This window comes from Momordica charantia (genome assembly GCF_013281855.1).
Source record: "Momordica charantia cultivar OHB3-1 chromosome 9 unlocalized genomic scaffold, Mcharantia_2.0 BLBB01000009.1, whole genome shotgun sequence".
NCBI classification, from domain to species: Eukaryota; Viridiplantae; Streptophyta; class Magnoliopsida; order Cucurbitales; family Cucurbitaceae; genus Momordica; species Momordica charantia.
In genome coordinates, this window is record NW_028275167.1 from 11,014,926 (window position 1) to 11,039,520 (window position 24,595).

The 24,595-nt window shown below is 33.8% G+C and overlaps 2 protein-coding genes across 15 annotated transcripts; both read left to right on the top strand.

Annotated features, from left to right (window-relative positions):
• Positions 1-15,955: 15,955 nt before the first annotated feature.
• LOC111023979 (uncharacterized) lies at positions 15,956-16,747 on the top strand. Its single transcript, XM_022301525.1, has one exon. It carries the CDS (start codon positions 15,956-15,958, stop codon positions 16,745-16,747), a length of 792 nt encoding a protein of 263 aa, XP_022157217.1.
• Positions 16,748-18,391: 1,644 nt separating this feature from the next.
• LOC111023974 (uncharacterized) lies at positions 18,392-24,183 on the top strand. Of its 14 annotated transcripts, XM_088117888.1 has the most exons (8): positions 20,787-21,127; positions 21,467-21,539; positions 22,279-22,359; positions 22,929-22,990; positions 23,303-23,393; positions 23,631-23,691; positions 23,791-23,886; positions 23,967-24,183. In XM_088117888.1, exons 5-8 carry the CDS (start codon positions 23,311-23,313, stop codon positions 24,048-24,050), a joined length of 324 nt encoding a protein of 107 aa, XP_087974014.1. In that variant the 5' UTR covers positions 20,787-21,127; positions 21,467-21,539; positions 22,279-22,359; positions 22,929-22,990; positions 23,303-23,310; the 3' UTR covers positions 24,051-24,183. The 14 variants fall into 14 exon arrangements, 7 of the variants coding, with proteins under 7 accessions (XP_087974012.1, XP_087974016.1, XP_087974014.1 ...); XM_088117886.1 differs by adding an exon at positions 18,392-20,675 and having other exon boundaries at positions 20,903-21,127; positions 21,467-22,990; XM_088117890.1 differs by lacking the exon at positions 22,279-22,359 and having other exon boundaries at positions 20,786-21,127.
• The last annotated feature ends 412 nt before the right edge of the window (positions 24,184-24,595 follow it).

Below are 24,595 nucleotides of genomic sequence, written 5' to 3' on the forward strand. Positions count from 1 at the left end.
CTATTGTAAAGATTTCATACCATTTTTCCACACTCCGTGGTAGCCAATGTTATGAAAAGTGCTTGACTTTTTATAGCATTTTGTTATAGTTATGTTAAATGGTATTGAAACTTGCATGATTATACTCTTATTAACCTTTCATAAGAACTATAAAATGTTATGATAGACTTTTCTTAACTTTGTGAAAATGCAACAAAAAGTTTTCATAGTTTTTGATTTCAATTTAATTCTTAGTTTACTTTTATAGCATTTTTCAAATAGTATCACAAATTCTTATAGTATTATTTGTATCACAATTTGAAATACTTTTCATAATCAAGCATGAAAGAATCTATTTCATATTCACGCCTACAAAAAAAAATTAAGTACATATAATATAAAATCTTCAAATTTCAAGCACACATCAAATTAAGTAAATATATAATCTAAAAAAATCATATAACTCTTAAATGTTTAATACAAGTCAAGAGCCGTCTCAAGTAAATATATATGAAGTACATAAATCTAAAGATATTTAAGTAGTTCATTATTATTGATATACATATATCCAATAAGAAACATTATCCCAAATGTAGTGCAAGTATGTCATCCCCACCTACAAAAAATAAAAACAACGTATATTTGTAAGATCAAACTTTATTTTTACTTTCACATAAAACAACCAAAATTAAACCCGAAAAGAAATCTGCTTACATATTTATATTTTTAATTTATTAGTACGCCAAGGAAATCATAGTACCCACAGCATCCTTGATAACCATCGTATCGAATATAGGCTATCTAAAGAATTTTTTCTTTTGGCTCCTTCCAATAACTGATGAAATATATCTCCCAATACTCAGCTATTCACTAGAAAGATAAAGATAAAAAAAATGCAATAATTGTAAGAATCAAATAGTAGAAGTAATTCAAATGGAAAGGAAATTAAGAGTTGTATTAAAGCCAATAAGCATGCATCTTTTGCATTGAAATAACAAAGATAAACTAGAATAATAATTGCATGGGGTTTTACCATGGAGATCTAATGGGAAGAAATATAATTTGGTAAAGTAGCTAACATCTGGAACTTTTTGTAGGACTACATTAAGCATTTAAATGGAAAAATCAACCCAATACAAAATCAACTTTCTGTTTGGTTGTTCTTCCGATTGATGAAATGATTTCTACGTTTCTAAGTTCTAACAACTAACCAACTAACTCAAACTCTAATGATATTACCACTCGAAACAAGTATACATGCTTAGAAATGATGTCTCTAAGAACTCATGAAAACGACACACAAAAACCCGAAAGAGAAGAAAACTCTCATCACAAAACAAACAAGTAAAAATCATCTGTTTAATTCAGTTCTCTCGTTAATCAAACACCCCGTGAGTCATTGCAAAGAAAACTCTCATCCTCGAAATAAACAAGAAGAAATCATCTAAAACCTAACACAATAAATCCAATTTCATGACTATAATGAAATGAAAAAAAGGAACTCGTAATGAAGATATAGAAACAGAATAACCCATTAAATAGTCTGAATAGAGGAAAATATCTTTTTCTATGGCAAAAGGTTTCTCTGACGATTCTTATCTCATCCCCTATCTCTCTCCTTTGCTCTGTGTTACTACTATATTTTTTGCATCTATTGACTCAAAAACATAACACCATGATTCAATCCTTGAATTTACTCAATTGAAAAATGATCCATATTAATTCATGCATTTCATCAAGTTATCACGTAGACAAATTTTGCCCATGTTCCAAGTTTTAAACATTATGTATTACATAAAAAAACAAAATAGATTCTAAGAACATCTTGAGCATAGCATGAATACTCACATTTTAGAAGGAATGACAAATGATAATAACAATAACAGAATTTTACAGTAGGAGGATATGTAAACCAAATTGCATTCATCTCCTTTCTGTACCCAATCAGTTGTGTGTAATAAAACGTTGACGACTACATACTTGCTAGTCAACAATCAATGAACTGAATATTAGCATAGTTTAAAAGCCAAACGAGCTCCTAGCTTAAAAATTCAATGGATAAAAAATCTTCAAAAATTAAAGTAGATAAATGCAACTACAAATAAACTAAACAAAATTGTCTTCTACTAAGTGAAAAAAAAAATTGTTTTTAAAGAAACTTCATAACTATATATATTTTATCTCTCCAATCTACCTAGTTATACTTTATTGCATTTTTTTTCATCTATGTTAATTGCTACTAAACTTCTAAGAGTTTAGTGAATTTTTGTTAGTATCAATTAACCATTCCAAACAAGATTCAATAAACTTGGGTTCCTGAGTTGCAATTCCCCCAGTTTAACCAGTGATGAAATAGGTAGACAACTCACTATCACTAGAGAAACCATCCTCAAACCCAAGTTAATATAAATGTGCAACTTTTGATGAAAAAAATGAAGAAAATTTTTAAAGGACAACTCACAATAATGCAAAACGAAGAATGACCCCCTATTACTCTGATAAGCAACCAATTAGTGATATTTAACAATATCTAAAAATATAATGAATTAGTACTTCCTAAAAAGTGCAAAATGTAAATTTAAGATGTACCAAAAATTCTTATACCGTAAAGCATATATAATTCATGCTTCACTCCTCAAAATACCATAATGTAGTATCAATTAACAAATCAAAACAAAATTCAGTACACTTGGATTCTTGAGTTGCAATATTTTTATTGTAATTCCAAACTAATAGGACAGAAATAGAGGAAAACTATAGCACCACCAGAAATGGAGGAAAAAAAATATAGTCATTATCTAACAATGCACAAAATAAAGGCTATTGAATGATTGAACATTATGAGAAGTATAAAAAAATATTCATTGTGCTGGAATATTTTGTTAAATATAAAACTAAAGTTACAATTTTAATTGCACTGTAGATCTTCAAATGCGATGAAAGGAGTACTTAAAAGAATGTAGGTGACACCCCAAAGTACCACTACCAAAAGATAATCCAAAAGCAATTATTCATTTAGTATTTGAGGTAATACCTCCTTTAATATAAGAACACAGTATGCATACATTGAAACGTCCTCGAGATAATATAGTAAAAAATAGGTTCATCCTATGTATTATTAATTTTGCATGCACTACAGTAAGCAAAGCATGATAAACAACTAAGTACAAAGACATGATTCAACTATTACATCAAAGAAAACATTATAGTGCACATACCTCGCAACATTTTCAAATCACCCTTGCATATAGAATATGTCATATCAAAGTCTATTGTTCTTACCATCTTCTGAGCTGGTATTTTCTATTTTCGGGGAGCTCGGATATATCTTCATTTCCCAAAATTGGAATAACAAGAGCAAAAATCTATGAATCACGCAAAGGTTACCCCTCACAAAACCATTTTCAAGCTGTTATTCATATTATTTCTTGGGAGTGGGGAGTGGTGCATCAACAAAAACCAATAGTCAACTCCTAATTGATAACCTGAAAAATGTAGTTCTAAGATACGAAAGCAGAGGAAAGAACATGATTAACACAAATAAATTAATATGTTTGCCCACAAATTCATACATTTCCATTACATTGACTATAAATCAAACTTTCTCCATAAATTTTGATAAAGAAGATAGAAAAAATGACAATTAATAAAAGGACTTTCAAGTTTCAACCATTCATCTTCATCCCTTGAACAAGGCAAATAACTAACATATGATCTCTTTCTTCCATATGTTTTCTTTATACAAGTTCCTTCTGACATGGAATAACCTATAATGGTACTAGAAGACAAATTATGCAAATAACTAGCATCAAATGAAAAGGCTAAAAAATAAAACATGCTAAACTATTAACTTTTGGAACAAGTGTAAAATTAAAATACAAACAACTTTCATTGCCATTGGGGATATGACAAAAATTATTTCACTACTGAGAGTAACATGTTACATGAACTTAAAGCCTTACAGAATGTCCCAAAATCATTTGGCAACCATTAAACATATAATACATGATCCATTCAAAAACAAAATAAGAGGATATAGTTTTTTTTTAAAAAAAAACTTCCAAAATTATCAATTCTTGAATCAAATACAACCAATAAAGAGTCTAAAAATATAAAAGGAAGAAAAAATGACAATGAAAAACAAAGTGTACCTAATACGAACAAAGTCCAACAAAAATCAATGAACAAAAACCATAAGACAAGTATATTAAGAAAGAATGAAAAATCACCCCATTAAAATTAGGGATAAAAACCCTAATAAAAGGGCAATAAAATTAAATTCTAAAATAAAATAAAAAAAATCATCTAGTACAAGTTTAAAACAAAGACCTAAATGAAGAAAGCAAATAGTCAAATCAAAAGTGAAAAGTGAGAAAACATAGAAATTAACCTCTGCAGTAAGGTACACGAGCACGACAGTAAGGTAAATTGGAGCGTCGGTTCTTCAAGTAGTGGCTGATTTTGCCAACCGAAAAGTGCAGTCTGACTTTCACAGAGCGAGACATCGGCTTATTCCTAGGACCGCCGCCCCTGCCTTTTTCCACCTTGTCGCCAGACTCCATCGGTTAAGGCTTCAACCATAAAAGAAGAAAAAAGGATTGAGTTGAATTTCCTTCTCCATTGTCGAATATTTTGGAAAGCCTGTAACAAAGAAAACAACGAAGACGAACTACACTGTTGGATGTATTCATAATCCAACACAAACCACTGTGAGATTGTAAAAGAAAAATATTTAAAGCTCGTTAAACTCATTCTCCAACGAGGAGATAAACAAGAGGAAGATAACATTGATGGAAAATCGAAAACTGAGAATCATCTCTTCTAGACCTCAAACCAAATTAGTAAGATGCAGAAAAATTAAAGAATAAAGGAATAATGTGAAAAATATATCACTTATGTCTATGACTAGTTTTTTACTGCTGTAATATTGTGGTTACTGCTGTTATATAAATAGTGTTGTACCTACCTTCCTCAAGTATCTAATAGCAGAAGAGAGGGTGAGGGTTAAGACTTGAGCTCTGTATTGTTGATCTTCTTCTCTACATTCTATAATAAAACAGAATCTCAGTTATTAAAGTGGATGTAGATCCTTAGGGATCGAACCACTATAATCAAGCGTGTAATCTTTCTTCTTCCCTTGTTATCTTTCTGTTCTATGGTAAATCCATTGATTAGATTCTCACAATTGGTATCAGAGCCTACTAAAGAAAGGGAAGAATTCAGTTTGATTTAAAATTTAGTGCAAGATCAAGATTCAAGAAAGAAGTTCCAAGATTCTCCGTGACTGGTTTCAAGATGGCAGCAAAATTTGAGTTGGAGAAATTCGATGGCAAAGGCGATTTCTGTCTTTGGAGAAGGAAGCTAAAGGCATTACTGATTCAACTCAAAATTGCGAAGATTCTTGAAGAGAAAAGTTCAAAAGAATTGACAGAAGAGAAGAAAAAGGAGATGGATGAGTTAGCCTTCAGTATTATGATATTACATCTAACAGACAATGTTCTCCGCCAGGTTAGTGAAATCGAAACAGCAAAAGGGCTTTGGGAAAGATTGGAAAAATTATTACTGAGCAAGTCTCTCTCAAATAAAATTCTTTTGAAAGAAAGATTCTTTGGCTATCGTATGAAGTCTTCAAAAACTCTCGAACAAAATTTAGACGAATTTAATAAAATTTGTCTCGATTTAGAAAATGCTGGAGAAAAAATAGGGGGTGAAAATCAAGCAATAATTCTGTTAAATTCTCTGTCACAAATGTATAAAGATATTAAAGTAGCAATCAAATATGGAAGGGATACCTTAACCCTCGAGACTATTCTTGATGCTTTGAGAACTAAAGAGGTGGAAATCATAACTGAGAAAAAGGAAAATGAGGCATTAATAGCTAAAGGTAAATCAGATTTCAAAAGTCATCATAAAAAATACAAAAAGAACTATTAGGAGCCACAAGGATCAAAATCTAGAGGAAAAGACAAACTTGAATGCTTCTATTGTCATAAGCTAGGTCATCTAATTAAAGACTGTCGAAAACTGAAATATAAGAACAAGGTACAAGATAAAAGAGAACACCAATCTTCTGCAAATGTTCTTGAGGGGTATGAGTTCGCAGAAGTTCTAATGATATCACAGAGCAATTCGAGTGAGGAATGGATTTTGGATTCGGGTTGCACCTTCCATATGACACCTCACAAACATTATTTCTAAGATCTAAAGGAATTTGATGGAGGAAAAGTCTTGATGGGAAATAATCAGCATTGCACTGTCAGAGGAATCGGTTCAGTCAGACTTAGGTTGAAAGAATTAGTTGATAAAATTCTATCTTCAGTAAGATATGTTCCGAAATTGAAAAGGAACTTGATATCATTAGGCACATTTGATAAAGAAGGCTACAACTACAAGTCAGAGGGTGGTGTTATTGTAGTATCCAAAGGGTCTATGTTAAAATTGTCTGGAAATTAAGTAATGGTCTTTATGTTCTAAATGGCAGCATGATAATTGGCCAGGGAAATGCTGTATCTCAGGCTAAAAATTCAGATATGGAATTATGGCATAAAAGACTTGCACATGTAAGTGAAAAAGGACTTCAAGAGCTGCACAAACAAGGGCTACTTGGGAAAGCAAAATTGTCTGAGTTATCTTTCTGTGAACACTGCACACTTGGTAAGTCAGCAAGAAATAAATTCAGTAGATCACCACACACTTCAAATGGGAAAATGGATTATATCCATTCAGATCTATGGGGACCTTCAAGAGTCTCCACAATGGGAGGAGCACATTACTTCCTTAGCATAATTGATGATTTCTCTCGCAAGTTATGGGTTTTTACCATTAGGCATAAGAGTGGTGTATTTAAAACATTTGAACAGTGGAAGCTACTTCTTGAGAATCAAACAGGGAGGAAGATTAAAGTGATCAGAACAGACAACGGCCTGGAATATTTGAACGAAAAGTTCAAAGACATGTGCATTAAGTCTGAAATACAACGGCACCTAACAATTCCAAATACACCACAGCAGAATGGTTTAGCAGAAAGGTATAATAGAACCATCTTGAAAGGGTGAGGTGTATGTTATCCAATGCTCAATTACCCAAGATGTTTTAGGGGGAAGCAGTGAATACCGCGGCTTATCTTATCAATAGAAGTCCTTCAACAACCTTAAATTTGAAGACTCCACCAGAAATATGGACAGGGAAACCACCAAATTTGAGTTTTTTAAGAACATTTGGATGCACAGCTTATGCTCATGAAAGCCAAGACAAGTTAGACCCACGAGCAAGAAAATGTACTTTTCTTGGGTATCCTAAAGGTGTAAAAGGATATAAACTATAGCTTTTAGAATCAACTGGTGGGAGATGCATAATTAGTCGAGATGTCAAATTTGATGAAACAGAGATGCCTTGGAAGAGTTTTGGAAGTCAAAGTTACAAAAAAGAGCATGATTCTAGCAACAGTTCTTTTGAGATTGAACTAGACACTTTTGACAATCATGCTCCAAGTACTGACAAGCAACAACAAGTATCCCAACTACCTAATGTGTTGGGTGTGTTGCCCTAAACTCGTAGTTTGTATTATGTAAAAACAAATGTATATTCAATAAAGTTTTATTCAATAAATTTGTTGTTGAAACATAGCATTGCATTGTCCAAATCCAATAAACTAAACATCCAAGGTTATTTTGATGTAATCGGGACAGTATATATACTGGGTATATAGTTGATATACGGGGTATATATTTGATATACGCCTGATATATGAATGGATAATGTCCCGTGAATAACCTAAAGGGTCTATAGTATATGGATAAGGCTGGGTACCTTATCCTGGCAACACTATGGATACGGCCCACTCTGTAAAGGTTACAGACAACTCGATCCAGGTCGTTCGTGTGGAGACATGCGAGTGGGGGTATCCTATACAATGAGTTTGTATAAGACCGGACCATGAAATAGGCAATCTTTAGATGTAACACCGTTAACTAATAGGTTGCTATTTCTTAGGATGACCAGGCAACTCATTCTCAATCCTGAGTGAGTTATGGACTCCTGCCCGTGAGGGCTCGTCCTTTGATCTGTATGGGTGAGAGTGGCCCGAGTCGCCGACTCAACATTCCTACCATTTTGGGGACGAGACTGAGTGAGGAGCTGGGAACATAACTTCACAAGATGGAATTCACTCCTCCCCGACTTTAGGGGAGTAGATGAGTGTTCCCTTAAATGTTGACTCCGGGACTTGAACAAGAGGCTTCACCCTCTCATTGGCCGAGAGGGACTTCCGGTTATTGGTTGGACCATAACCGGGTTGTTCATTAGAGGAGCAGTGGTGTTTAAGGAGTAAGATGTAACTCAGGGGTAAAATGGTAATTTGACCCAACTTGAGTTACGAACACTCGTGAAGGATTGACTCGTCATTAATGGTCGTATATCCATGGACACGAAAACATTCTGCAGTGAGAAGAGTGCAACTGTGGGTCTTTAGTAGAATGACCCGTAGTTAACGAATCTAGATTAACTCGGTCAATGAGTTTGACCGATTAATCTTGCATCGTTGGAGCTTCGGATCTGTAGGTCCGTTAGGTCCCCTTGCTAGCTCATAACGGGTAAAACGAGGATCAAGTTTTTGGAAGAATTTGAATTGTTCAAATTACTTAAGGGATTATATGTATATTGATACATTATAATATATATAGTTAATTGTAAATTAAAACTATATATTATGAGAGATATTATTTGAATGAGATTCAAATAAAATTAATATGAATAAGATTCATATTAAAACTATAGGTTAAAAATAATGTGCCTAAGATGTACATTAAAACTATAGGTTATACGAGAGAAATGTTTTAGAATATGATTCTAATTTTATAATAAATAATTAAGTGTTAATTATTTATGTATATATATATATTTATTAATTATTAATTGGATTAATAATTAATTATATTTATTAATTAATTTGATTAATTAATTAATTATATATATTAATTATTATATATATATTATACATTATTATTATTATTATTATTATTATTATTATTATTATTAACTCTCCTGCAATATTGCAGGGGAGTGGGAGGTTTTGTGACGTGGGGAGTTACCCCACGTCACCCTTCTTCTTCTTCAAGTGTTGGAGAATGGGAGTGCAGGGGTTACAGAACAGAAAAAAAAAACTCCCACCAATTCTCTCAAAAATTCTCTCAATCTCTCCCTCTCTTCGATCAAGGTGCTACCACAAGCACGATCCTGAGACCCAAGAGGATAGCGAGGAAGACGTAGTGGTAGTGTTCGTGGGAAACCGTAGAAGAAAAGTTCTTCAAAGGTATTTGGTTTCCCCTGTATTTTCCTTCTTTGAAATTCAATTTTGTATCCCAAAAATGAGCAACGAAGATCCGCTTCCGCTCCGAGAATCACATCCCTCCATGAAGAGCCACACCAACAAGGAGCTGATGATTCAGAAATTCAAAGTGAACCTCTAGAACAAATGACAAAAAATGTGCAGGTTCAAAATTACCAACTAACCAAAGATAGAGAAAGAAGAAGCATAAGACCACCTGCAAGGTATGCTCAAGTTGCTCAAGCTGATTGTACTATTGAATTAAATGATAATGATGCTTTAACTTATGCTTTAAACTTCCATGATTATGACTCTCTGGGGCCTGAACTAAGAACTTTTGAAGAAGCCATTCACTCTGAAAATAGTCATGAGTGGCAGAATGCAATGACAGAAGAGTTACTGTCACTTCACAAAAATGGAACATGGAATTTAGTTGAAAAACCTCTAGATCATAAAATTGTTGACTGTAAATGGATTTATAAAGTGAAGTCATCTGTGAAAGGGGGAAACAAACCAAGGTTTAAAGCAAGACTTGTAGCAAAGGGCTTCACACAGGAATATGGTATAGACTACAATGAAGTATTCTCTCTCGTAGTGAGACAATCCTCAATTCGAGTCCTACTCTCATTAGTCACTCAATTTGACTTAGAATTGGAGCAAATGGACGTCACCACAGCTTTTCTACATGGAGAGCTAGAGGAAGAGATCTATATGCATCAACCACCTGGATTTATACAATGTGGAAATGAACATATGGTTTGTCACTTGAAGAAATCCTTATATAGATTAAAACAATCGCCAAGGCAGTGGTATAAGCGATTTGACACCTTCATTACTAAGTGTGGTTTCAAACGAAGTCTCTATGACAGTTGCGTGTATGTTAAAGGAGCCTCGAAAGAAAATTCAGTTTACTTACTACTATACGTAGATGACATGCTAATATCTTCAAGAAGCATGAATGAGATTAATGAATTAAAGACTCAATTGAGCAATGAATTTGAGATGAAGGATCATTGGGGATGGAAATTCAAAGGAAGAGAAGTGAGAAAAAATTGACAGTCACACAAACAGAATATCTTGACAAAATAGTTAAGAAATTTCAGCTATCATCAGCAAAAGTAGTCAAAGTACCTTTGGCTCATCACTTCAAGCTGTCTAAGGATCAATCACCAAAAACTCCAGAGGAAACTGAGGTAATGACTACAATTCCTTATTCTAATGCAGTTGGTAGCTTAATGTATGCCATGACTCGCACCCGACCTGATTTGGCTCATGCAATGAGTGTGGTAAGTCATTTTATGAGTTGTCCTGGTAAGCCTCACTGGGAAGCAGTAAAATGGATCATTAGATACATAAAAGGCAACACCAATTATGGTCTAGTCTATACACCTGAAGAAAACAAAGTTTAGAATTTTCTAAGGGGATATGCAAATGCTGATTTTGCATCTGATCTTGATAGAAGGAGGTCTACTACAGGGTATGCATTTACTTTGTTTGGCAATATAGTAAGTTGGAGATCATCTCTACAATCAGTGGTAGCCCTATCTACCACTGAGTCGAAATATATTGCTTTATCCGAAGGTACCAAAGAAGCTGTATGGCTAACTAGATTGGTCACTGAAATGACAGAAAAACTACAAGTTCCTACAATTTACTCTGATAGTCAAAGTGCCTTAGCACTCTCGAAGAATCCGGTGTATCATGACCGTACCAAACACATTGATGTGAAGTTCCACTACTTGCGGGATATAGCACTCAAGAAACAGATAAATTTTGAGAAAATAGCCTCAGTCGACAATCCTGCTGACATGCTCACGAAGACGCTGTCAAGTACAATAATCCAACAACTAAGTAACCTACTTAAGGTAGGGGTTGGGTAAAGAAGATTTAGAACTTCAAAAAGTTACTACTGAGGTCTACAAAAGTTCATATCAGATAAATGCCAAGAGGGTGAGTTGTGAAAAATATGTCACTTATGTCTATGACTAGTTTTTTACTACTGTAATATTGTGGTTACTGCTGTTACATAAATAGTGTTGTACCTACCTTCCTCAAGTATCTGATAGCAGAAGAGAGGGTGAGGGTTAAGAGTTGAGCTCTGTATTGTTGATCTTCTTGCACGTAGATCCTTAGGGATCGAACCACTATAATCAAGCGTGTAATCTTTCTTCTTCCCTTGTTATCTCTCTGTTCTATGGTAAATCCATTGATTAGATTCTCACAAATAGAAAGAAATGTTTAGAAAAATTAAAGAAGAAAGTAATAGAAAGAAATGTTTGAGAGACCAAAAGAAGAGACCAAGATGAAGAGAAGAAGAAACAAGGAACAAATAAGAGGTAAAATATGGAGGGGATTTCTGAGTCAGGCTCGTTATGAAATGTGGTCATTCTACTCATTTTTATGTTTTGTAAACACATCATCATCCATTCAAATTACTGATATATTTAAAATTTTTACCTTCCCCCTCTTTTCTTCGTTTGAATCTCATATTCTATTTCATTCTCTTCCTTCTCATTCTTCATCTTCTTCTCTCTCCCTTATCTTGGATTTCAAACATTCTCCTTTTTTCCTTCAAAATTTTTAGAATTTTATGGATTTCAAACTTTTTCTTTCTTCAAATTTTCTCTGGTTTTGTACCATATAAGGAACCTCATTTTTCTAACGGTAAAATACCCCGATTGTGGAGAAAATCAAAGCGAAGAAAGAGAATGAGAGAGAAAGGAAAGAAAACAATAACAGAGAGAAAGAAAGAGAAAGAAGAGAGAAAATGATAACAGAGAGAAAGAAAGAGAGAGAGAGAAGGCTAGGCCTTTTGTTTCGTATCGAGAAAGCCGCTTCTACAATGGTCGGGTCCACTTCAAGAACGGCTTGGGGTGGGGTACCAATATGAGCCTGTCCGAAACTTGCCATTCCCATGGAAGAGAGTTTCCCTCAATTTTGCCGGAATTCGTTGATAGCTCCGTACGAATTTACAATGGAAAAACTCACACTTGATTGAACTCACACAAGGAGTAGTCTTGCCCAAAGATGTTATAGGACGTCAACATTGGTCAATGAGGAGATTAGGCAGCAAGAGAGAGAGAAAACGAGAGAGAGAAAAAAAAGATAGAGAGAAAAGCGAGAAAGAGAATCAATTAGGTTTAATTTGAATGAGTGTGAAGAATCTTTCCCTTAAACCTCACCATCACTTTTTAATTTGAGTCTAATATGGAAAAATCTTTTAACTTTTTAATTTGAAAAATTGATTACGAATTAGAAAAAAAAAATCTCTTTGAAATTTGAAAAATCAATTACTAATTTAATATGAAAAAAATCTATGAAAAAAATTTGAAATTACAAAATGGGATGATTAAATATTTTAATGAAAACCGAATTTCATAATCCCAACCCAAAATTGCATGAGTGTGAAGATTAAATTAAAAATTAATCACGATTCCATGAATCCGCACAAGATTAAATAAATCTGGGATTTAATATCAAAAGCGGGCAAGATTACATGCCCAAAATAAATCTTAGAAAAAGAAAGAAATTGGATGAATTTCCCTGAATCGGACAAGATTGAATAAATCCGAGATTTAATTTCAAAAGAGGGCAAGATTGCATGCCCAAAATAATTAAAAAAATATAGTACACGAATTTCGGTGAGTTCGGACCAGATTGAATAATATATGGGATTTAATTTTAAAAAAGGGTGATTGCATGCCCAAAATTATAATAAAAAAAGAAAAAGAAAATTGCATGAATATCCAGGCCCGGGATAGCACAATCCCGGACCGGGATTACACAATCTAGGCCTGAGTAGAACAATCCCGGTCTGAGATTATATTTGTATTCATTTTTCCTTTTCGAATCGATTTGCCTATTTATTTTTTCTTCATTCTACCGACTTTATTTGTCCGGGATTCTTGCTTTCCAATTTGTGTTGTACGGTTTTTTTTTTTTTTTTTATATTTTTTTCCTCTATCTTTTGGGGGTCTGTTTTATGAGTTTTTTTTTTAATTTATTTTTAGGAATTGAATTCGAAAGAAGCCAAACTAGAATTTTGAGGTCAACTCAGCTGGATTTAACGTATCTTGATTTTTTTCCATATTAAAAATACGTAATTAACTATTTGATTTAGTGAAACGGTTCCCTTTATCAATTTGTTTAATGATTGAATTATAAAAACTAATTCAATTGGAATCAAAATATCCGTCTCAATTGAAATTAGTAATAGAATTAAAAAATTGGGATTCTTTTTTCTCGCTCTCTTTCTCGCTCCATTTGATGCTCGCTGTCTCTCCCTTTCTCGTTCTCTCTCCTTTTCACGCCCTCGCTCTTTCTCGTTCTCCCCCTCTTTCTCGCTCTCTTTTCTCGATCTCTTTCTCTCTCTTCTCTCTCTTTTCTCGTTCTCTCTTTTCAATCTCCCACAATCAAGCTTTAGTTCTCCCACAATCAGTTGATTTTATAGTTAGAAAAAAATCAAGTTTCTTATGTATAGAATCGGGTACATCATTTTTTTCGTTGATTCATGTGAAATATGAAGAAAAAAAAACGAAACAGGGGAGAGAGGGATTTTTCGTTGATTCATGCGAAATAGGAAAACAAATGAAACAAAGAAGAGATGTAGAGAAAAATCTAAAAAAATTGTACATTTTAATTTTGAGAAAATACGAAGAAAGAGAAAGTTTCAAATCCATAAAATTATGGAAATTTTGAACAGAAAAAAAAAATGAAAGTTTGAAATCTGTAAAAATTTGAAAAATTTGAAAAGAGAGAAGAGAAGAGAGAGGAAGGGAGGAGGAAACACCAAAGAAGATGAAGAATGAGAGGAGGGAGAAGAGAAGGAGAGAAAATATGAGATTCAAATAAAATTTGGAATGGATGGTAATGTCAGCAAATGTTTACCAAACATACAAATGAAGAAAGTGGCCACATTACATAATGGGCCTTTGAGAAAAGCTATTCAACCCAAAAACCCAAAAACCTTTTTCTTTCCGTGATGTGTTACTCCTTTTTTTCAGGCGTGTTTTTTTATTTTTTAAAATTTTAGAGAGCGCGAGTCTTTTGCTCCCTATTTTTTATGGCTATTTTTATAAAATGTTATTTTTAAATGCTATGAAAAGTCATTTTTCTTATAGTGTAGATAATCTACTATCTGATCCTTCCGATACGAAAAATCAATTCCATAAAAAATAACCAATTTATCTTCCCCAGTCATCATTCTTCAACCTTGGGCTCTAGTACTACTTGTTGAGGACAACGGTACCCCGAGTACCTCATGTATCTCCACAATATGGTATGATATTGTTTGGCTGAGAAGGGATTGATCATGCGTATATAAGATAGGACAATTATCTTCATTCTAGTGAGGCCTTTTGAGTGAAACCAAAAGCAAAATTGTGAGGGCTATACCCAAAGCGGACAATATCATACCATTGTGGAGATACGTGGGGTACTCAAGGTACCTTTGTCCTTAACACTACCTTCGTCCCCATGCTGACTTTTCTATCTTCAATCAATAGGGGAACAAGCTCTAGTTCTTCAGCAGGGGAGCTTCTTCGGTTCTCCTCCCTTTGAGTCGGGGGCTCTTCTAGGTGGGGCCCCTTTATGAGCTTATTCGGTTTCTTCAGAGAGGCCAGTAACTTGCTTATCCATCATTCCAGATTGCGAAAGTTATAGGGGTAGAATCGGTTAGTTGTCAACTCGTCCCCAAAAAACATCACCAATTATTCTTACTTCAAAGATATTGATGTAGTTGATAGTGAATGAAAATAGTATATCCGTACACACTCATATTAAAATTTTTTTCGGTGCATGTGATTTTGAAATGAACAAAATTCTCTTTTATAAAACAAAAATAACTTTTAGAAATAGTTATTTGGTTCTAAAAGTTCAAAAACTATTAGAAAAATAGCCTTACTGTTACGGTAGAAATCTTTGCCATTCTCAACCCACGTTTTGATACACAGTTTTGAAAAAAAAAACTTATTTATACAAAAATATATTTTCGATCAATGAAATTTCACTAACAAAACTCGAAAATTTTGATCAACCCAAATGTCTTCAACTTGCTTGAAAATAATTTAGAAAATTAATCTGAATTAGGAACTAATATCAGAGAAATTAACCTAAATAACTCTTTTGGTAGATGATAGAGTCTTTAATCAGTTAAGTTATGCTCATGTTAAAGTGGCAAAGCTTCACCCTTCTGTTTCTAGCATTATTTTGACTTTTTGTATTACACTTAAAAAAAGGCAAATAAAGTCCTTCTCTAATACTATAGTGCTATAAAATATTATATGTGATAGTGGTAGCTCCAAACACATATCCTTTTTATGTGGAGCCAACCATTGAGCAAGTTCAATATGTCAATAACAAAAACTTTAGTTACCGAGGGAATCAGACTTAAAGTTCGCTGCCGACGTATTATCATCCAGGATTGAGAAATCAGGGAAATTTCTCTTATTCCAACAACAGGAATGTTTAGCAGCCACCAAAAGACGTTACGCCCCAGCTGAACAAAGAGATATCATCCCTTGAGGAAATACTTGGTACTTTCATCACTAAATTCAGAAGCCGGGCCAGTCGAGTTGATAAACACAGACAATATGGAAATGAAAATTGATGAAAATATAAGAGATCAAGAATATTGAAGTGCAGATTAGGCTGATGACTACCACTTTCAATGGTATGCAAAAGGGGGAATTTCCAAGCAATACTGAGGTAAACCCAATTGAGTACTGCAAGGCAGTGACTTTGAGAAGTGGAAGACAACTCCAAGATCTTGGATATGAAACAATTGAGGAGCCAATAATCTGTATTGAGAAAAAAGACAATTCAAAGGAGACAGTGAAGGAAGCACCACCAACTCTCGAGGCTGAAAAGCCACTACTCTTCCTACTATTCCTAACAATTTATCCTCAATGTTTTCAAAAGAAAACGGTTGATGCTCAATTCAAAAAATTCTTGGACATATTTAAAAAGCTTAATATTAACATTTCTTTTGCAAATGCACTGGAGCAGATGCCCAATTATGTCAAATTTATGAAGGAGATGCTCTCTAACAAGAAGAAGTTTAAGAAATTTGAAACAATACATCTGGTTGAGAATTTCAACGTGAGAATTCAACGAAAACTACCACAAAAACTCAAGGATCTAGAGGGCTTTTCTATTCCATGCAATCTTGGTAGTTATGGTTTTAGAGGTTTATGTGATTTAGGTGTCAACATTAATTCAACTCCTTTATCTTTGTGCAGAAAATTAAATATTGGAGAAATTAAGCGGACTTCTATAATGATCCAATTAGTTGATAGATCGACTGCACATCCTTATGGAGTCATTGAAAACGTGTTGATAAAAGTTGGCAAATTCATCCTTCCAGTAGATTTTTATGTGATGGATGTGGAGGAAAATCATGAGCTGCATGTGATTCTTGGAAGACCATTTATGGCAACTGGGTGAATTTTAATTGATGTAGAACAAAAAGAGCTCACCATTCGAGTCCAAGATGATAAAAAAATATTTAAAGCCACAAAGGACCCAAACCATTGAGCAGAAACTCTAAAAATGAAAAAATTTATACATCAAGAAGTCAATGGAGGAAACAATTAATTTCAACCTCCTTGAATAATTGACTCAAGCCTCGTCTAGCTTCTGACGTTAAGTCAAGCACTTAATGTGAGGCAATCCATATTATCTCCTCTTGTGTTTATTCATCATTATATTCATTAGTATTTTTTTTTATTATTTTTGGGATTTCATTAACTTGTTCTATTTTTTATTCTATTTAATTATTTTTCTTTTTGTTGCAGATAGTTTAATTATTAAAAAAAAACAAACAACGCGAAACGCGCGCGTTGGGATGGACATCACGAAGTCGTCTAAAGCGTCTCAATGCTACTAAACGTAAGTAACCTGCGCCTACAGCATTGAAACTTTTGTTTTTCTCTTTTCTTCCAATTTCTTCCAAATTTCTTTAAGGCATTTTTGAGGTCTCTTGAAGCCGTGGGTATTTACTCTCTACACTCTTTGAGAAATTTTTACTAATTTGAACTCGATTTTGTGTTGCCCATTCTGCTGTATGCTTTGATAGAGTTCTTGTTGACGGAGATAGATTTACTTGTGGAAAAATCGAAATCAGCTTAGCAATAGATTTGTTCTTGTTGGATTTTTCTTGTACCATGAGTCCCAAGCGTGCTAGACGTGTCACATTATCAAAGGGAAATTTTGATCCCCACCATTTTGTTTCAAAAGCGGCCATTGATTTGTATCACCGGTATGTTGTGGAGCGTACGGTAGTTCAAGAGCGAGGGTTGGCACCATGTGAGATTTATCAACCTAGCATTTTTAATAATATTGTATAACATGGTTGGGGGGAGCTTTTCAAATAGCCTCAAGCTTCTGTAGTCTCAGTAGTACGCGGATTTTATGCCAACATTATAGATGGTGACCATCACGTCCCTGTTGACTCCAATACTATAAATCAGTATTATCACTTGCACGGGTTTGAGCGGGATGAATGCAATCGTGATGTGAGTGAGCAGTTAGATGTCCATCAGATTATTCATGAGTTATGTCAGCCGAGTAGACTATGAGGAGAGGTAAGGTGATAAAATTCAAGACATCTGATCTCAGTGTGTCGAACAGAGTGTGGCAGAGTTTCATTTGTGCTAAACTACTACCGGTAGTACACATGAGTGATGTTACAAAGGAATGAGTCATTCTCTTATAGGCCATCGCCACAGGGAGGACGATAGATGTGGGTACAGTAATTTTGCAGTCAATACACCACATAAGACATGGTGCCACTACTGTTGGAGGTCTCGACCATGGGTCATTGATTACTGCATTATGTCGGGTAGTGAGAGTTAACTGGGCCCTAATGAAGAGTTGGTCCATCCTAAGTGCATTAATGATAAAAAAAATTTATCATGGGTTTGAGAGGATGGGATCACGACTTTCATGTTGATGATGATGCAGCTGTAGATCCTGTGCCAGAACCTTGTAGAGCTGGGACCATCTACAGTCAAGCCAGCCCAACGCTCCAGTGATGATCGACATCATCACATGGCACAATATTTGCGGTGCTAGAATGACTATCAGGTTGCTTCTTTTGCTCGTATTCATCAGTGCCAGACACATATGTACTCTTTTATGATGTAGGTAAACCCTAATGTGGAGGCTCCGCCTTTCCTCTGTTACCTATGCCTCCCATTCCCTACGAAAAGCACAACCAGTAAGGTTGAGTTTCTCTTACAGGGCAGTTTCTTTCTCCACTATTCTTTTTGGTTTCATTTTTCTTATTGTCTTCTATATTTTGATTTTATTTACATTGGGACAATGTAAGTTTTAAGTTAGGGTGTGGAGTAATTCTGGTTTGTCATAATTTTGTTTTTTGTTTTTCGAATGTGGATCTGTATACATTGATGGGATGATAGGTACCTCTAATTCATATGTGCTAATTTTCTTTTTGAATCTTTGAATTCTGAGTGATGCCTTTGAATATTTGGTATGTTATGAATGCATTCTTGTGTTGATTCATTATGCATGAAAGAGATAAGCATGGTCGTTTTTTTTTTTAATTATATGATGGTATCTAATTGAAATTTTTGATTGAAAAATGCACTTGATTTGATGCAATTTACACACCCAAGTGAGTTTTTTTAGCATATGAGCAGCTTATTATATCTCTACTTATTTTCATTCTTGTGTGATCAAACTTAGCATGATTATTCTAGAACTTGCTTGTGAATGAGTGTTGTGACCACTTATTTGGATAGATGTTTTAATACGATAAGAGCAACTTAGGCTTCCTCTATGTTTCACTTCTAAAAAAAGCACACCTTTCAGTATATTTTCCTATATTAAGCCAACTTTGAGTCTAATTTCCTATTTTTTGTTTAGCACATCATTTTGAAACTATAAGGCCTTTTATTCTTTTATCCAAAATGTTTCCCTATGATCAAGACTCTTGCATGGTAATACATTTAACTCTTATTGTTATGCAAGTTATGTGTGTTGAAGAGTATAAAAATGAGGTGGTTGAAGAGTATAAAAATGAGGTGGTGATGAGCATTGAAAAAAAAATTATCATTTGAAGAATTATGCTCTAAAATTTCAGCTTATACAAAGAAGTCATTTGGAGAGTATTGTTTCAAAAAAGTCAATCAATTTTACTACTCCAAATTATCACTCGAAGATATGGGTGGACAAGTTCAAGATGCCAGAATACAATGTACTTTGTGCTATTATGCAATTTAATATCTTTGCCATCTTGATTATTGAGCCTATAAATTTTTCTTATCCCACCTTCACCTAAGCCTCGTTACAACAATTATTAAAAGTTCCTTTGATTTTTGCAATTTATTCATCTAAAAGTGGGAAATTTTGATTAATTTGCAAGCCTATGGTAACAACATGCTATGTTTAGTTTGTGAGTAAAAATAATCTTAAATCATATTGAGAGATTGAAGTGATTTCTTGTGAGGGTGTCAAGTCATTTGCATTGAATTTCAAGAAATTGATGAGATGTTTGAGTTCTTTTACAAATTATATCTTATCATCACTTATTTCTTAATTGTCATTTGATTCATCTGATAGATACATGATTAACTTTACTTGAATTTTTGGGTATTGAAAAGAAGGAAACGAAGTAGAAAAGGGAGTTCGTATAATGAATAAGATATACGTGAGCCTGTGGAAGAATCTGCGATGAAAAAAAATGTGCACATAATTATCCTTGGTCCTTTAATATTAGATTGCTATTTTGCTTGAGGACAAGCAAAAGGTTAAGCTCGAGGGTGTTGATAGCCCCCGATATGGGCTATATTTTATAATAATTATAATGGAATTAATTGTTAGTTTACGTTTCTTTACGATAAATTTACGTGCATAATTGTTATTTTGTAGAAATAAAGTATCAAGAATAATCGGGACGTCAAATTGATCAAATAGAATGAAAAGTCATAGCTTGAGCAAGTTGAGAATGTCCCACAACATAAATTAGATCTAGAAGACTCGAGGGGGTAGCGTTAAAACGCTACATCAGAGCGTCTCAACGCTACGATGAATAATGAGATAGTTCATGCTTCGCATCGTAGCGTCTCAATGCCAGTCATAGCATCTCAACGCTACGACACCAGAATCCGTTTATTTTTAGTATTTAGGGTACAGCGTCAAGACGTGCTGCCCCTAGTGTCGAGACAATGTCCTGAATTTTTCTATAAAATAAAGCCTTCGCAGATCAATTGATGATGGGGGATCCAACCATGGAAAATTGGAGCGCATTTAGACGAAGAAGTTGGGTTTCGAAGATCGATCGTGGAGATTGAGTCGGGGACGATCAATCAACATGACATATTCACTTTCTATCTCTTTCACTACAACAAATGTGAGTTTTAATGTCAGAGAAAAATACGGAGGAAACCATGACGGACAAAAAAAAATCGAAAGAATCAATGACGGACAATTTAAAAAATTAAAACAAAAAAGAAATTATTGTAGATAGTTATTTGGGCCCGCCATCAAAGTGGCCCAAATTTTAATTTGAACCTTAACACTAATTTTTTCCCCAAATTTTTTTTTGCCTCTCTCCCACCTCATTGTCGCTTGAAATAGCCAAAATAGGGAGTCCAGCAGTGATAGTCGGAGTCCACGGCTTCGATCGACGGTGACACAGAGGACGACGAACTCCACGGCTTCGATTGATGGCGATAGCAACGGAGGATGACGAACTCCATGGCTTCGATTGATAGCGACAACAACGAAGGACTTCGACAGCGAAGTCCAATGGAGAACTCTACGACTTCGATTGACGGCGGCATCCACCTCTTCGTGCAGTGGGTAAGTTTCTTATGCATGTCAAAATATTCCAATTTATTGTTTTGAATCTCTATTGCTTCTTTGTACTGATAAAGGGCTGCAATTTATTTCGGATATCCTTTTTTTGCCGTAAAGGATATTTGGTGGAGAAGGATTGAATTTTGTTTTGAAAAGTTGTGTTGTTCTTTTTTTTGGTCGAAATTGTAGTTGGGTTTAGTTCAATATGTTAGCAATATGTCAATATCTTTTAACAATCCCGGAATGTTTTAAGAAATTTAATTAATGAGTTATCTGCTCTTATATTTTAGACTAATGTCATCCCTCTCCACTTACTTTGAAGTTGATATTTTTTCGTTATAGAGAAAAAATGAATGCTTTTGGTAATTCAACCCATGTTGATTTTTACAAGCATATAAAGCTATTGTTTTATAAGGTAATGTTCCTTCCCTCATACTGTTTATTTCGTTTTATAATTTCTCTTCATTTATGGCTTCTAGTGGTGATGAGCTGAAATCACTTGAGTCTCGAGTTCATATTATAGTTGCTTTCATAAAGTAAGACTCGATAGCCAAGCCTTTGATATGGAACTCTACCACAATAGATTTAGCCTGTTAAATTTGTGCTCCAATTTAAGGGGTGATCTTCGTTTTTTTTTAATAGATTATTTTTATTTTGTACCATCTAATGCTTTTTCTTTTATCATCTTGCTACATTAACTAAAAACTTCTTATGGCAGCATATAAAAATGTGGCAAATGTAGTGTCTAACTCTATATTTATGACGATTGAGAAAACTATACAAATGATGTTGCATTAACGAAAATATTTTTTTTTTGGAACGTTGAGTAGACAGATTGTAAGTAATAGGAAAGAGAGAAAAAAAAGGAAAAGTTGTCTTTTTACTAATTTGCTTGCGGGGATCCTATCTTAAATAGATTTTTCATTTAGGGGCTATCTAGTGGTTATTGGTATGTTGATAACTGGCATCTCTGATACATACCACTTTAAAATTCTATGTGATATTGTTTCAACCATCTAATGCAAAATGTGCTGGCCTATGTGGTGGAGTGGAGTACAAAATTTTTTGTAAGAAGTAATTGTATCTCGATTTGATGCACTTTGTATTGTCTGCTAATTTTGACTTCTATTTATTATGTTTTTATTATGTTGCAGCTCGACTGCTATTGTTTATGTCTTTTATGGATATGCACCTCTTAGTATTTGTCTTGTCCAACAAGCTGTTAGATCTGGATGGTGAGCCTTTTTTGTCTGCAAGTCATGCCTTGTTGTCTTACCTTGTTTAGCTCCACCCTAAAAATTAATATTGTTAAAAAATTATAGAATTATTCAAATTGGTCTTTTCTTTTTAATTTACTTTATAATTGTACTCCTTTTGCTATGAACTCTAATTGGATTTGGTTTTCTCCAAGCTTTGAGGGCAGGGTTGTCATTGACTTATAAATGTTAGTTGTTATTTTACTTTGTTGTTTAAGTTTTTTCCCTCTATTATTTTTGTTTTCATTCTCAACTTTTCTCAGAATCTATTGTATCTCAGTTATTGTATGTGCCTAAATTTTTTACTTCAAATATGATTTACCTCCATTTTCCAAATTCAGTGTGGCTGTATCAGGCGTCCCATTACATAAATTTTTAAGCTATTACCTAGGCCTCATTCAGAAACAAAGAGACTCAGCAAATTTGTGGCTTTACTATTTTTATATTGTTTCCAATTTTTCTATCCCTTTTCTGTCAGATTTATTTTGGGTTATTCCAATATCCTTACATTTCTGTCTCTCTCTCCCTATTTTGGTTTTGAAATCTAGGGATGATTCTTTAGCAATTCATCCTATGATTCAATGCAAGGGGCTTCAGCCAGAATTGACAAGTATGTCTCGACTCATTCGATACGTTTGCTATTGTATATTATATGAGGATGGTGCTCTGGTTTTGCATGTCCAACTTGTTTGCTTGTGATTAAACCGAGATGCAGAAGAGTCGAGTTTAATTGTTTAATGAACGAACTTCGATATCTTTGTTACATTCGTTGTGAATTTTTGCTTGTTTGATCAATACGTGATACTTTTTATGCTAAAGAATTATGAGGATGGCAACATTCATTAATTATAGTTTCCTCTAAATGCAAAACTAATGATCTCATTGATTTGGTTTTGACAATTAAATGTCTCAACTGTCATAGAGTGGTAGATGGAAGGCACCACTTGTACTCGTCATTTTTTTGGAGGAGTAACTTTGTTGGGATTTCTGCTCTTCTATTTCTCAGTGGTAAGGTATGGTATTAAGTCGTCTATTAAACTTTGGTATCTTCTATGGTTTTAAAGAATTTGATTTAAATCCTATACTTATGACTATGCTCTCACATTCTGTTTACTTGTAGCTTGGGGTAGTTCTTCTTCCTAATGCATATGCTTAATTTTAAGTTTTATTTGTTACACATTGATATGGTAAACAGGTTCAATTTTCTAGCTGTGGATTTCCTTTCTCATAATTACGTATTCTATTACCAGTTATGAAAAGCAGGATTTGGAAAATGGTACTTTTTATGTTACAGTTTGGAAACCTGGGAAGGTAAACTTGTATTTGATTACATTTTAAATATGCTCAAATGTGTATTGAAATCCTTTGTCAATTCATAATTATGTTATTTTTCAAATTTTCTATATGTAGTGTCCTCGGCAACTAGGTTCTATCGAATGTGGGTACTATTTGCAAAAGTATATACGAGAAATAGTGTGTAACCCTAATACTCCCATAACTGAACTTGTACGTATTATCATATATCTTTACGTATTTATATATGCTTTATCCTTATATTAATCAGTATTATCTTATTTTTTTTGTAGTTTAATACAAAAAATGCCTACAAACAAGAAGAAATCGACGAAGTTCAAATAGAATGGACATCATTTGTTGGACGATTTGTGTAGTACCTATGGATTCATTACTTTTGTTTATTTGATATAAGTATTTGGTTCGGGTTACTTTCTGTAGTAGTACTTAGTAGATTTGAAATACTTGGTCTTGTTTATAATATATAGAAGTTTGGATTGTTATGCTGAATGTAGTTTTGTTGGAGGGACGGGCGGTCCCATTTGTTTCTGTGTGGAAGGGGTGTTAATATAGAAGTGTTTGATTGTTGCTAAATGTAGTATATTATTGCTTTCCAAGTTAATTTTGAGTTATTCTAAAGTAGTGAGGTCATGTTGAAATTTGTACTTGTTTGATAAACTCTTAAATAATTGTGTTTTGAGTTTAAGGTTAGTTTTTTAGTTATGTTTTAGAATATTATGTGTTGAAATTAGTTTTAGTTGCATATTATGTTTTTCAGTTTCAATAATATTGAGATATCAGTTTATATCAATAAGTTGAAAGGAGATATATTAATTGGTTAGTTTTGAGTTTTATTTTAAAGTGGGGGAGTTCATGTTGAAATTTGTATTTTTTTTTTGTTTGTGTTTTGAATCTAAATGTT